Source organism: Poromitra crassiceps (assembly GCF_964638095.1).
Source record: "Poromitra crassiceps genome assembly, chromosome: 8".
NCBI lineage: Eukaryota > Metazoa > Chordata > Actinopteri > Beryciformes > Melamphaidae > Poromitra > Poromitra crassiceps.
In genome coordinates this window covers 6,549,567-6,564,770 of record NC_139629.1, presented here as the reverse complement: position 1 = coordinate 6,564,770, position 15,204 = coordinate 6,549,567, and the positions used below count along the sequence as shown (strand labels likewise).

The 15,204-nt window shown below is 49.1% G+C and overlaps 1 protein-coding gene across 1 annotated transcript in view; it reads right to left on the bottom strand.

Moving 5' to 3' along the window:
• Nucleotides 1-15,204, bottom strand: part of pdia5 (protein disulfide isomerase family A, member 5) — an 82,781-nt gene that overhangs the window by 60,823 nt on the left and 6,754 nt on the right. Inside the window, exons 2-3 of the mRNA XM_083641488.1 lie at nt 9,751-9,877; nt 7,327-7,414 (exon numbers count right to left, since the gene is read on the bottom strand). Of these exons, the coding sequence (XP_083497614.1) occupies nt 7,327-7,414; nt 9,751-9,877 (215 nt within the window). The remainder of the gene's footprint in view (nt 1-7,326; nt 7,415-9,750; nt 9,878-15,204) is intronic.

Here is a 15,204-nt window from a genome sequence, read left to right as displayed (position 1 = left end):
GTAGTCTGCAGGAGGTCTATGGTGGGTGAGACAAGCCCACTCTGTAGTCTGCAGGAGGTCTATGGTGGGTGAGACAAGCCCACTCTGTAGTCTGTAGGGGGTCTATGGTGGGTGAGACAAGCCCACTCTGTAGTCTGTAGGGGGTCTATGGTGGGTGAGACAAGCCCACTCTGTAGTCTGCAGGAGGTCTATGGTGGGTGAGACAAGCCCACTCTGTAGTCTGCAGGGGGTCTATGGTGGGTGAGACAAGCCCACTCTGTAGTCTGCAGGAGGTCTATGGTGGGTGAGACAAGCCCACTCTTTAGTCTGCAGGTCTATGGTGGGTGAGACAAGCCCACTCTGTAGTCTGCAGGAGGTCTATGGTGAGTGAGACAAGCCCACTCTGTAGTCTGCAGGAGGTCTATGGTGGGTGAGACAAGCCCACTCTGTAGTCTGCAGGAGGTCTATGGTGGGTGAGACAAGCCCACTCTGTAGTCTGCAGGTCTATGGTGGGTGAGACAAGCCCACTCTGTAGTCTGCAGGAGGTCTATGGTGGGTGAGACAAGCCCACTCTGTAGTCTGCAGGAGGTCTATGGTGGGTGAGACAAGCCCACTCTGTAGTCTGCAGGAGGTCTATGGTGGGTGAGAGGAGAGGTGGAGGAAAGGTGGAGGAGAGGTGGAGGAAAGGTGGAGGAGAGGTGGAGGAGAGGTGGAGGAGAGAGGCAAAGTGTGATGGGAGGTTAGAGGGTGCTGACAAACAGATGAGGTGCAGAGAGAAAGCTTTGATCTGCCCTTCAGCAGCACGAGCCAAGGCCAATCAAGTACTGATAAGAGAAAGTAAACAGAAAGTAAACAAAAAACAGGCCAATAAATGCAAAATAAATAAAAAGTCAATACTTTGAGTAATGATGTCCAAACCGTTTTGAATGGGGGGCCAGATCAGATCATGTGACAATACAATAAAATCGGTTGCAATTGGCCCCCCAGGCCGGACTTTGGACATGCCGGATTCTTAATGCAATGAGGATGATGAAGCCTACAGGACATTTGTTGCGGGCGGCACAAATCAAGCGAAATTCGCCCCATTCGCCTGGGTTGACATTTTGTCAACGTTGGCGAGCGAGCAACTTGCGCGGTCAAACTCGAGCGAGTAACGCGATTTCGCCTCTTGGTGTGAGCGCAACATTCTCCTTGTGGTGGCTTGTCGTGCCACACTCTGCCCGCTGAGCAGCAGCCAGGATCATACTTGTTATAGCTGCTCAGTTGGCCGCCATGCGCTTTACGTGTCCAGAGGAATCGCAGCAGGCTGCCCCCCCCCCCCCCGGCCCAGAACAAGTCCCTTACTCCACTTCCTGTATGAGATCATCTAATCCCCCTGGTGGATCCCGGTTGGCCGGCCCTCAGGTCCCTGTCATCTGTTCAGAGTGTGTCATCCTGGCCTCTGTGGCCCTCTTCCCCCTGGCAGGGCTGAGCGTTCTCACGCTGTGCATGGCAGCGCTCTCTCTCCCCCTCTCTGTCCACCGTGGAGCTCTGAGCTGGAGCTTTGCTTTGGAGCTGGTCCATTTGAGATGGGTGGAGGAAAAACACGCCAAATAGCACAATGCTTTCGCTACAGAGGTCTGGCACCGGATCACTGCGTCCTGCAGCGATGAACCCGGCTCACTCGAGCTCCCCTGGCGGGAACTTGGCGCTGTGTGTTTCGCTCGCGATAAATCTCTACTTAGCGCTAGCTAGCTACACACAGTAGCATAAAGGAGGAGGAGAAGAGCGATGACAGCATATATTCACCCGGACAAAATGGAAACCGAGTCCAAAAGTAAACGGAGAAAGAAAAAAAAGGACATGTATCACGGCGGGTCTTTCAAAAGAGAGAAAAAACAACAACACTTGTGACAACTCCTTGATGTTGGTTTGAGTTGGGACTCCCTTTTCCTTTTTGTCCCATCAGGGCTTCTGTCGCGGACAAGCTTGAGAGAGGTTGCGAGCGCCGCGATGAGCGCCAGGCGTCAAGAGGGGAGATACAGACTTCTTTACGGTTTCCTGTTTTTGACACGTTCTTTCCTCTCCGGTGAAGAAGACTGGTTCATGTGGTTGATGGGTAGACAGAATAAAAATAAATACATCACTGGGACTGAGAAGCAGGAATGGCAGAAAGAAAACATCAATGTCAGATCAGTAGGGAGCCAAGCAAAGTTGTGCTTAGGGAAAGACAGTTCCTGCGGGTGCCTCGGGAGTATCTGGTGTCTGCTTAATGCAAACAGCTCCAGAGTGTGGGCTGGAGATGGATGTACTGCAGACAGATAGGTGACAGGTCCCAGCAAACATTTACAAGTTGAATGATCGTTGTTTAAATGGTTCAGAACTAGTTCCAAATTGGAGGTTGGGCCGCAACGTATATGACGTTACCACAGACGGGCCTATTTAGCTATTATGCTAGGTCTATGTACTAGGGCTGGGACGGATCAGAAAACCCACGGATCGGATCGCGTGACGGATTTTGAGCCACGGATCACGGATTTTTCGGATCAGCAAAAAAAAAAAAAATAGGCTATATCAGATTTTTTCTCTCAAAATTAGATTTTCGATTTGAATTTTTAATACTATTATACTTCTCTAACCATTTGTTGCCCTGCACAGCTCAAAAAATATTTTTTTCTCATGACACAATTTATGCTTTTACTCTGAAGGCAAAACAACCCAGTTTCCTGTTTTAGGTGGCACTGCGCCTAACTTCCTGCCTGTTGCTTGCTAACGTAGTCACATGACACGGGTACAGACCAGACCGGGTGAGTCTGGAAACATAACGTTGATGCTACGTTATGCTACTCGGTGGCCCCACGTGTTGTTTTGTTGTTATGTGTCCAAGGCAACATTTCACCGTCCGGTGATAATGTGTTTGTGAAACGTGTGCGCGTGTGTGTGTGTTGTGCTCTCCTTATCTTGTGGAGCCCGCAACACGCTGCTCGCATTCCTGTGCTTTTTCAGAGGTGTTGAAATAAGTTTGCTGTCTTTAGTAGCCACTAGCCACAGCCTTCAGAGAGACTTTACAGCGAAGGGATGAGGAAGCTCACTTGTGCTTGCCATGATGATGCCTGTCTGTGTCTGGCTGCGCTGCAGGCGTTCTCATACACTAACGTTAAACGTTAAATGAAATGAAAGGGGGGGGGGGGGGGGGTCCGCGGACCACGACGTTCCCAACCGTGTGCCGAACCGTGGGGGCTGATCCGTACGGGTCACGGATTATCCGTGATCCGTCCCAGCCCTACTATGTACACAGTGTGCATTCAGCAGCTTTATACAGTACATCCCATATGTCCAGATTAACAATTTATGATACATTTAAAAAATTTAATGAAACGGACACCCCAACGTGGGCTTGAACCTGGCCCTCCCGTGTGCCAACGCAGCAACTAACCAAGCAAGTTATCTCTTTGGTGAAGCAACTTCTGGCACGTTGAAAATAAATTCTATCGCATATTTACAACGTTTACAGCGAGTGTCGCGTTTCACATCACAATGGCCGTCTGATCACAACTGGGGATGCACCGATCCACATTTTTTCACTTCCGATCCGATTCCGATACCTGAATTTGGAATCTGCCGATACCGATATTATGCCGATACCAATATTTTTCTTGAATATACAGTATAGGCAAAGATTTGGCCAATTAAAGATTTCTTTTTTTAAATATACCTTGCAAAAAGCAGACAAAATTAAGAAAATATACAAAGGCAAAGAAGGATACTATTATACATGGGCAAATTATGGCTAGTGCCCCCCTGTGCGGCCCACACTGGAATTGCAAAAAAAAGAAGAAAAAAAATCCCCCTGATTCCGATCCGAGAATTAGTGCCAATATCGGCACCCGATACCGATATTGGATCAGCCCGGCCCCACCCCTAATCACAACCATTTCACTTTCAATTGTCAATCAAATGTCGTACTATCCAACAACAAAAAACAAAGCATTTGCTTTTTTCAGATCAATAATATGATCAACATTTGCATGGTTTGTAAGAGAGCATGCAAATGTGGACCATTATTGGACGTGGAAACGACGACATCATGGTAAATGGTAAATGGCCTGCATTTATATAGCGCTTTTATCCAAAGCGCTTTACAATCAGTAGATAGTCTACATTCACCCATTCATACACCAATGGCGGCAGGCTACCACGCAGGGTGCCTACACACCATCGGGAGCAAGGAGGGTTAAGTGTCTTGCCCAAGGACACAACGACAGCAGCTGGGAGGGAGCGGGGTTCGAACCGCCAACCCTTGCGTCATTGGCCGACCCGCTCTACCTCCTGAGCTCAAGCCACCCTCATCATCTCCGGCTCTCCGCCTCATAACCACGTTGCAGTTTTTGCAATCCAACCGGAACCATCTTTGGCCAGGGAAACCACGTCGCTGTCCAGGGAAACCACGTCGCTGTCCAGGGAAACCACGTCGCTGTCCCAACGATGTTTGCTGGCATGTGTTTGTGCTGTACTGCCTCCCAGGGGACAGAGGTGGCTGTACTGCCTCCCAGGGGACAGAGGTGGCTGTACTGCCTCCCAGGGGACAGAGGTGGCTGTACTGCCTCCCAGGGAAACCACGTCGCTGTCCTGCCTCCCAGGGGACAGAGGTGGCTGTACTGCCTCCCAGGGGACAGAGGTGGCTGTACTGCCTCCCAGGGGACAGAGGTGGCTGTCCTGCTTCCCAGGGGACAGAGGTGGCTGTACTGCTTCCCAGGGGACAGAGGTGGCTGTACTGCTTCCCAGGGGACAGAGGTGGCTGTACTGCTTCCCAGGGGACAGAGGTGGCTGTACTGCCTCCCAGGGGACAGAGGTGGCTGTCCTGCCTCCCAGGGGACAGAGGTGGCTGTACTGCTTCCCAGGGGACAGAGGTGGCTGTACTGCCTCCCAGGGGACAGAGGTGGCTGTACTGCCTCCCAGGGAAACCACGTCGCTGTCCTGCCTCCCAGGGGACAGAGGTGGCTGTACTGCTTCCCAGGGGACAGAGGTGGCTGTACTGCCTCCCAGGGGACAGAGGTGGCTGTCCTGCCTCCCAGGGGACAGAGGTGGCTGTACTGCTTCCCAGGGGACAGAGGTGGCTGTACTGCCTCCCAGGGGACAGAGGTGGCTGTACTGCCTCCCAGGGAAACCACGTCGCTGTCCTGCCTCCCAGGGGACAGAGGTGGCTGTACTGCTTCCCAGGGGACAGAGGTGGCTGTACTGCCTCCCAGGGGACAGAGGTGGCTGTCCTGCCTCCCAGGGGACAGAGGTGGCTGTACTGCTTCCCAGGGGACAGAGGTGGCTGTACTGCTTCCCAGGGGACAGAGGTGGCTGTACTGCTTCCCAGGGGACAGAGGTGGCTGTCCTGCCTCCCAGGGGACAGAGGTGGCTGTACTGCTTCCCAGGGGACAGAGGTGGCTGTACTGCTTCCCAGGGGACAGAGGTGGCTGTACTGCCTCCCAGGGGACAGAGGTGGCTGTACTGCCTCCCAGGGGACAGAGGTGGCTGTACTGCTTCCCAGGGGACAGGGGTGGCTGTACTGCTTCCCAGGGGACAGAGGTGGCTGTACTGCTTCCCAGGGGACAGAGGTGGCTGTACTGCTTCCCAGGGGACAGAGGTGGCTGTACTGCTTCCCAGGGGACAGAGGTGGCTGTACTGCCTCCCAGGGGACAGAGGTGGCTGTACTGCCTCCCAGGGGACAGAGGTGGCTGTACTGCTTCCCAGGGGACAGAGGTGGCTGTACTGCTTCCCAGGGGACAGAGGTGGCTGTACTGCTTCCCAGGGGACAGAGGTGGCTGTACTGCTTCCCAGGGGACAGAGGTGGCTGTACTGCTTCCCAGGGGACAGAGGTGGCTGTACTGCTTCCCAGGGGACAGAGGTGGCTGTACTGCTTCCCAGGGGACAGAGGTGGCTGTACTGCTTCCCAGGGGACAGAGGTGGCTGTACTGCCTCCCAGGGGACAGAGGTGGCTGTACTGCCTCCCAGGGGACAGAGGTGGCGAGTGGAGAGAGGGACAGTCTGTTTTCCACATACTTGATAGTAATCAGTGATGCTTACACACACTTTGCCCTTTCTCCAGGAAGTCATACAAGCAAAACCAAAAAGACACACACACACACACACATGCACACACAAAACACACACACACACACACACACATGCATGCACGCACAAAACACACACACACACACACACACACACACACACACACACACACACACACACACACACACACACAGAAAGAAAGACACAAAGCATCACCCATTCTCTTTGCTTTACTCAGGCCTTTAGAGGAGGGAGACGCAACACAGCATTGAACAATAGCCTTGATAGCAACTTGAAGATACTGTACAGCCCCAGACTGTGATTGAAAAGCAAGCAAAGGGGGTTTCAAATGATTCAAGAGATATGACCTATTACAAGCACTTCTTCAATAGCTGCAATAACCGAGCGGTGCTCCTGTCAAATTTCACCTCTACAAAAGGAGGAGTGGAACAGGGCAGGCCATATAAAGCCCGGTGGAAAAGCCATCAATTGTGCAGGATGGAATGGAAGACAGCGGAGAGATTTAGGGGAGCAGACTTTATGACCCCTGTCAGAAAATGCCTCGGACAATGGAGGCTGTAATGTTAAAGGGACAGCTCACCCTAAAACCCAAAATACATATTTTCCCTCTCACCTGTAGTGCTATTTATCCACCTATATCGTTTTGGGATAGTTGCCTGAGTTTTGGAGATATCGGCCACAGAGATGTCTGCCTTCTCTTGAATACAATGGAACTGGATGGCACTCGGCTTGTGGTGCTCGAAGCACCAACAAAATACATTTGAAAAACTCAACAGCATTGTCTCTCTTTCCAGAAATCATGACCCGGTTACTCAAGATAATGCACAGATTTTGTTGTGAGCAGTTTCATGTAGGAACTATTTTATTTTGCAGTCTCATGTAGGAACTAGCTAGCAGCTAGCAGGTGTAGTTCGGTCCAAAAAAAAAAGTTCCTCCATGAAACTGCTCATAACAAGGTCTGTGGATTATCTTGAGTAACAAGGTCATGATTTCTGGAAAGAGACATTGCTGTTGAGTTTATCAAATGTTTTTATGTGGCACTTGGAGCACCACAAGCCGAGTGCCATCCAGTTCCATTGTATTGGAGAGAAGGCAGAAACTCTGCGGCCGATATCTCCAAAACTCAGGCAACCAACACAAAACGACATAGATGGATAAATAGCTCTACAGGTGAGAGGGAATGTATGTATTTTGGATTTTAGGGTGAGCTGTCCCCTTTAAGAAGATGGCAAGCCACCGGGGCATGATGGGAGGGGGAAGAAGTCACAGAACATGATCACTTACCCACAGTTGACCCAGGCGATGGTCCCCTGGCCCTTCACTGTCTGAGCCACATCTGACAGCAGCTTCAGCTGGGAGTCCCCTGATGTGGCTGCGGAACAACAAGACAATATACCCGTGGGTCAAGCCTGGGCTAGCAGAAGCATTCAGCGGCTCGGGACGATCCCGTACCTCCACACACAGGCGGCACTGTCACGTCAGACACGGGGGAGCGGGGAAGAAGGGTCTAGTTACAGCGGTGTTCAATAGCCAGTGACAGAGAGAGGGATCACTTGGTTAGTGGGGGGAAGGGGGGGGGGGGGGGAAGGGGGGGGGGGACAGTGTCTTCAATTGCCTCTCATTGGATGGGTTTTAGGGAGGGGGGCTAAAGTTACATCACCTTTCAACATCTTACAATAGCGTGTGCAAAGGCAGGGCTGTAGGGAGGATTATGAGCGGACACAAAATCTCCACGATGGGCGAATCGGGACGACTTTTAGCGTACAAGTGAAGCACACATAATAATACGCTCCTACTCTAAAAAGCTCTCCTGGATCGTGAAACTCTTACGGGTAAGAGAGGTCACGAACGCCGGGGGAAGGGTTGCACAATCTACCGTGTCAGAGGGGAAATTTAGCCTAGCTGTACAATTACCTCCTCTGTTGAGAGAAAGGAGCGCAAGAGCGAGATAAACCTATTCCATAATAAACTGTACCAGCTACAACAACACACGGCAATATTAGTGCATTTCTCTGAGATATGGCAAACAAAGCGGATTCCTCAGAGTAAAGTACACAAGGTGTAATATCTAGTCCTTGTGTAACACAATACATCATTTTTATGTCCGCCTCCCCCCCCAGCTACACGTGTTCTACTCGGCGCAGAGAGAACAACTCCTCTGGGCGCCCTAGGCCACGGCTATATTTAGATTTAGGGGCAGTACCATGACTCCCAGCAGGGGTGCTGCATTGCACTGGGTTCATAACATAAACATCTGGTGGCAGGTTCAGCGTCAGATTATTACCATGTATGGAGCACGATGCAAGCGGATATTAGTTTTGTACGCAGTGAGGAGCAGAGTCTCTGATGGGCCTGATTATGAAGGTTAGGTGCTGCTGCTGACTGACTGACTGGGGGCAGCTGTGGCTGAGGTGGTACAGCGGGTCGTCCACCAATCAGAAGGTCGGCGGTTCGATCCCTGCTTTCTCCAGTCAGCATGTCGAAGTGTCCTGGGCCAAGATACTGAGCAGCAAATTGCTCTCGATGGTTGCGCCAACACCCCGCGTGGTAGCTTGCCGCCATTGGTGTGTGAACGGTTGAATGTAGGCATGTGTTGTTGTAAAGCGCTGTGAGTGGTCGGTAGACTAGAAAAGCGCTATATAAATGCGGTCCATTTCCCATTTCCCATTTGCCTAGAGCAGAACTCAGCCGGGGTGTGAGTGACTGCGATAGGTCAGAGGCTGAGTGAGCGCCATGCGTCAAGTTGCGGTCGGGTTGGTAGGGAGGGAAGGTGAAGCAGCGCAGCGGGAAACCTGCGAGAAGAGGAGGGGGGAACCTCTGGCCTCTTCGGAGAAGGAATGCTACGCTAACGCCGCGGCACGCTATCAATCACCGTCAGCACTCGATACGTGGAAGCCTTATCCAACGACCTAACACGGGCTCAAATGGACCATGAATTATGAAACAAATAAATGTGTGGGGCTTTGAGAGCCTTCGTTCTGCTGCTTATGGAGGGCTTAGGGGCTTGTTTACGCAGCCACTGAAGAAGAAGGACGCCTCATGGAGCCGCTCCTTCCACGAGCACTCCTCTTCTTCACTTACTCGACACGGATATGCAAATGAAAATGAAATTACAAAATAAATCGTGCAGCCTTAACGCATGCCTACTTCTGTCTTTTCCACTGGCTATGAGAAAATGTCCATTTCTGTGTTTGAACTGCGTGGATCTTATGGCGTAACCACGTGTACAGTATATTCAAGCACAATTCATGTCACAAGAAAACAGCATTTCAACAACGGTGTCTTGCGTCTGTCATTTGACTCATTTCCAGTTGAAACAGGATGTTAGGGCAGGGAGGGACTGTCCAAAAGATGCTAAATGCTACATTATTCACACATTCTCAAGCAGTGACACATTCTGGATTCTTCCAAATAAATACATTTGAGCCACCGAGAGACAACCTAAAAAAGATGGTACAGCGCCTGTTTTTTTGAAAGTTGTGAAGCTGCATCATATAAGCTATTATATGATGGGTACGGTAGAACAGGAGATGCTTTACTGGTTGTAATTTTTGTAAACCTACTGATATATAATTATGTAAAAGTAATGGAAAAGAGACATTTATTTTTTTAAATATGTTATGATCTAGAGATTTTGTGACATTAAGACACAATCTATAGCCCTATCCAGCAAATAATGGATATGGGTGGATGCCTGTCTTCCCTAACCTGTCTTGGTGTAGAGCACCAGAACGTTGGTCCTGGTCCTCAGGAGCTTCTTGAAGTCTTTGTGGTCGCTGACCTTCTCAATTAGAGGAGACACCTTCACTGCCTCCAGCGCCGACAGCAGCCACACCTGGCGAAACACAGACACAACAGTTACAAATACATCAGTCCTCCTCACCTGGGTGAAGAGTGTCAAGAGAGAGGTAGAAATCAAGTTACGGATTTCAGAGGAAGCTGTGTGAGCAGTAAAGCATTGCATAGGCCGGGGGATCAACCCATCACACGTTTTCACTACTGCATATTTTTATTAAATTATTTCTAAGGAATGCCGATCTGTCGCCAATTACAGAAATGATTTCGGAGCCTTTTTCCACGTCTCTGAAAATAGACAGAGCAACTCAAAATGTTCTTTTTCACATTAGTAAACGAACATCAACATGGTGCGTTCACATTGTCGGGACATTTAACATGTAAGACGTGGTCTAAATTCAGACTCTGAATATGAGGGAGGATACAGGCTTGCAATAACAATGCAGTAATCCACTGCACCATGAATTTAAAAAGAGCCACAGCAGTAGTGGGCTGCCTACCCCCACCTCTAGGCCGGTGCTCAGAATTGGAAATAACACACGGAGTCTGGAGCTGAAAAATTAAATCCAAATTGCAGAAGCTGCAATTAATTGTTTAAGAAAGAGGGGCATCCAAATTGGATTTCTAAACAAGGTGTTTAGCGCTCCAGGTAAGTGTCCATGAATCAAGAACAATATTGGTGAAAATCTTTCAGTATACTCTTTCTCTCTCTCATCATATTTTAAACTATTTCAAAGTTCAAAAAATTGTATGACAAGAAAAACAAAAAAAATGCAATAACAATATTCTGTCAATGTTGTGTTATGTGTTATGGTGTTATGTTATTATGAGAATGTCTCACACCAATGTGAGAAACAAAAGCCCTCCATGGGAAGCTTACACTAGAACCAAAGAAGCATGAATCCTCTCAAACCATACAGCATTCTAATTAGGGCTGTGCAATAAAATCGATACGTATATCGCATTTCCGCAATACTGTATCGCTATTTCAGAAAAATATCGTGATATATCGCCATATAATTGTTTTTGCACAGCCGGTGACACAATAAAAATACTTTTTATTTCAGTGTGTTCAGTAACACAGTAGTCTCGCTAGCCAGCCTCTCTTCCCTTCCCTCAAAGAGTCTGGCGTCGTGGAAACAGGCAACAGGGATCAGCCCGCCCCTGCTCTAAAGCTGCTCTCCCATTCGAGCGGCTGTTTCGGTGGCAGCAGGATATCCGCTCCCCCGCTTGCAAGCTCTGTCACACGCTCTGTCATTGGCTCCAACCATGTCAATGAGCTCCCATGTGTGTCGCTGTAATGCTCCTGGCCGCCGAATGTGAAAACAACGACGCTAACTAGCTAGCGTAGAAAGCTAACGGCAGAAACCTACATGCTAACTCGTTGCTACACGCTGAAAATGGCAAGTTTTGAAGAAAATTTGGATTGTGCAATAAAGAAGGCCTGCTCGGCACAAGTTCCACCCCAAAACTATTTTCCAAGGGCACTAACGCTAAGCACCGCCCAAGACGAGGATGATTGGTTTACCCAAACAGAGCATTTTTTTCGCAATCCCATAATGGAAACCTGCAGCGCCAGACTCTCTGAGGGAAGGGAAGAGAGGCTGGCTAGCGAGACTAGTAACACAGTAACAGTAGTTTTGGACTCAATTTGTCCACTAAGTTATCAATATAAAGTGATGTACATATTATTACACTACCTGGATGGTACACACTACAGTGTGTTGTATTTTTAGCTCTATTTTTTTATTTTCAGTAAATTATGTAGAGTATTGCAATCAGTGTTTCCCCTACCATTCTACAGGCCTGGCGGGCCCGCCAGGCCAACGAGAAAAAGAATTGCAAAAAAAAGAAAAGAAAAAAAAAAAAAAAATCTGCTCTCCCCAAAATTTCAATAAACCTTTATGGCATATTATTAGAATACAGCAATACTGGTGTTGACAGTAATAGAAGATGCCAAATCATTCAAAACAATTAAGCATTTTGCTTTTAGGAGCATTGTGCCAGCGTGCAGCGCTGTTCCAAAACATATCAACGTGTCGTTGCCTGCGAAAAGCACATCCCATAATACAACTGTTCGCATCGCATCCCATAATAGTATGATGATACTTGGGATGCCATTGCGAACATACATTAGATGTGAACAGGTTAGCTAAAAGTTTAGCGTCGCCAGCGAGGGCCCCCACCGTTGCGGTCGAGGTACGTTTCGAAATCCCTCCAGGCCTGAAAATGTTTCTAGGGGAAACACTGGCAACATATCGCAATATGTATTGTATCGCAATGTATCGTGATACAATCGTATCGTGACCCATGTATCGTGATACGTATCGTATCGTGAGCTCCTTGCCAATACCCAGCCCTAATCCTAATCGCCTCGGTCCTATCACAATTCATTACAAAGTCCTGGCTGCTTTCCTCCCGGTCCCCTACAGATAACTCAATTAGACACCAAATTAGACACCTCCGTCAGCGGATCCCAGCGGATGAGTGATATCACCTGGAATGAAATCAAGCACCTGTCAGGCACATTTTCAAATGTCTCATCTCTGACTGGATGCTCCTCTGAGGCGGGTATGACAGGAATCTCAGGATGCAAACACTTTAGTTTACTCATCATCAGCATCTTTCTAAATTGATTGAATAAACATGCAGGGAGGGAAAGCGAGGGGCTTACGAAAAACTAAGAATATGCTGCTTCTTTTTGGATAAAAGCTTCCACCAATGTCTGAGGTGAAGTCCCAGACTGAGACTGTGCAATTATTCATTGGGGTTGGTGGGGGGTCTATCTGCATAATTACGTTGTCTCTGCATGATGTGGATGTCTGATTGGAGATTAGGTTGATGCGATGACAAGATAAACACCGCACACAGGATGTGTCAGCACAGCAGCATATGGTTTGTGACCCATGGGAACCACACCTGGCGAGGTGATGCTCCTCCGGTGGGCCTGGAGTGGTTAGGGGCGTGGTTAGGGGAGTGGGGGGGGGTGGGGCAAGAGTAGAAGGAGACGAGAGGAGATGGCAGCCAGGCAGACTTATTTATTGAGACAGGAAACGCAGTGCTCGCCTCGCTGGCTGCCCCCCTGGAAGGATTAGAATGACGCAAAGTGAACAAGACTCTTACTGAAGCTCTCTCTCTGAAGCAGTGACATGTTTGCTGCGCTGGTGCCTCTTGTCCAATAAAATACTGGGCCAAAGCGGCAGCAACTACACAGTTCTAAATGGTAGCTTATGATATTGGCTGTGTGCATTATCCTAAAAGAAACACAAACCATTAATACTACTGTAGGTTGCCATTATGCCCGCGTTGTCTAGACCCCCCCCCCCCCCCAGGTAGATCTCTGCGGCATACTGATCGCTGTATGGCATGTGCACACACACACACACACACACACACACACACACACACACACACATCTGAAATGTCAAGCTGACTGGTGACGGCTGTGATACGATGCAATGCTTCCAACTGAAGCGCGTGTGAACTTTCAGTGACATACATTGAATAACTGACTAGAGAAAGCATCACAGAGGCCTGTTGACCATGTAACCAGAGTACCAGAGTTTGCCGCCAATTACGGAGCGCGATACACAGGCTACTAAAATACTAATACTAAGATTTCCAGGGTGGCTCAACCCTTTCCGGAGGCAATTTTGTCATTTGAATGATAAATGGCAAATGCAAAATGTAACGGCAAGTGATGAGAACTTAACTTAACTGTGTCAAATATAAGGTGCAACTCTTTGATCTTTGCTTTGGCGCTGACCTCTTCCCCTCTCTCTCAGCTGGCACGGAGGAGAGAAACCCCATCACTGGCTAACAATCAGCGAGCCGTGTACCATAATGGCTCCAAAGGCTTCCTGCCATCTGACGTGACTGTGAGCCGCATGCTAATGCTGCTGCGTTACTACTACCTTCCCAACGCTGTCTTCTCCCATTATCGCCATCGACTCAACAACACACAGTGCAGAGAGGGACAGCCTCGCTGCTACAGAGCAGATCGATGGAGACGAGACACGAGGGAAGAGGCGCGCTGGGGTTTCAACTTTAAACAGTAAAACACGAGCGCCCGCCCGCCCACACACTGCTGCTGCTAATCTCTCTCACAGTTACACAGGTATTAGCATGTTTTAGCATGGCTACCCATGCTAAAACAGGACGGAATGCAAAGCAGAAAGAAAACAATTTGTCTTTTTTTTTTTCTTACCTTAGCATACTATGCCTCCTGCAGTATATACACAGTGGCTCTGAAGCCGTTGCTTAAAAATCAATTGTCTGCTCCAGCTACACCAGCAGAAGGCTGAAGGCAAAAGGCTACCGGCCAAACCACGCTCGACCACACTTGAATCTAATCTCAGCTTAGTTAGCAGCACGAGTACAAAACAGGCATCACGCGAAAATCAGCCGGTCAGATCTACAGTGTTGCACATGTGCGGTGTTCCAATCATTTGGGCTCCATTCAAATGGCACAGAAGCTGCCAGCTTGCCTGCCTGAAGGTCACTGTTAAGACAACAGCTTAAATGTCAACTGGCAAATAGAGAAGGGCGTGTGGGACCCATATGAACAGAATTCACTCTCAAAATCCCAATCTCTCCCAAATAATTTGGCTATCGATCACACCCGACCCCGTGTGCGCCATCGCTCAGTGAAGGTGGCGTTTTCCAATTACATTAGGCGGTGCAGGGAGAACTCCCGAGTCAATACACTGAGGAAATCCATTCTGGGCCTACCTTCCTTATTCCTCACAAAAGGTGTGTCACTCCCGTCACGTTGCTGTAAAAAATGTGGCGCTTAGTAAGCAGCGGGCGGGCGGCTCCTGCCCGCGAGCCCATACCCTCCATCTGGTGTGACAAATCTGCTTCATAAACACCATCCAGGCCGTACTGAACCATCCAGGCTAAAGAGTTCTCAGGCCCGTACTGAATCATCCAGGCTAAAGAGTTCTCAGGCCCGTACTGAATCATCCAGGCTAAAGAGTTCTCAGGCCCGTACTGAATCATCCAGGCTAAAGAGTTCTCAGGCCGTACTGAATCATCCAGGCTAAAGAGTTCTCAGGCAGTACTGAATCATCCAGGCTAAAGAGTTCCTAAGGCAGTACTGAATCATCCAGGCTAAAGAGTTCTCAGGCCTGTACTGAATCATCCAGGCTAAAGAGTTCTCAGGCCCGTACTGAATCATCCAGGCTAAAGAGTTCCTAAGGCCGTACTGAATCATCCAGGCTAAAGAGTTCTCAGGCAGTACTGAATCATCCAGGCTAAAGAGTTCCTAAGGCAGTACTGAATCATCCAGGCTAAAGAGTTCTCAGGCCTGTACTGAATCATCCAGGCTAAAGAGTTCCTAAGGCCGTACTGAATCATCCAGGCTAA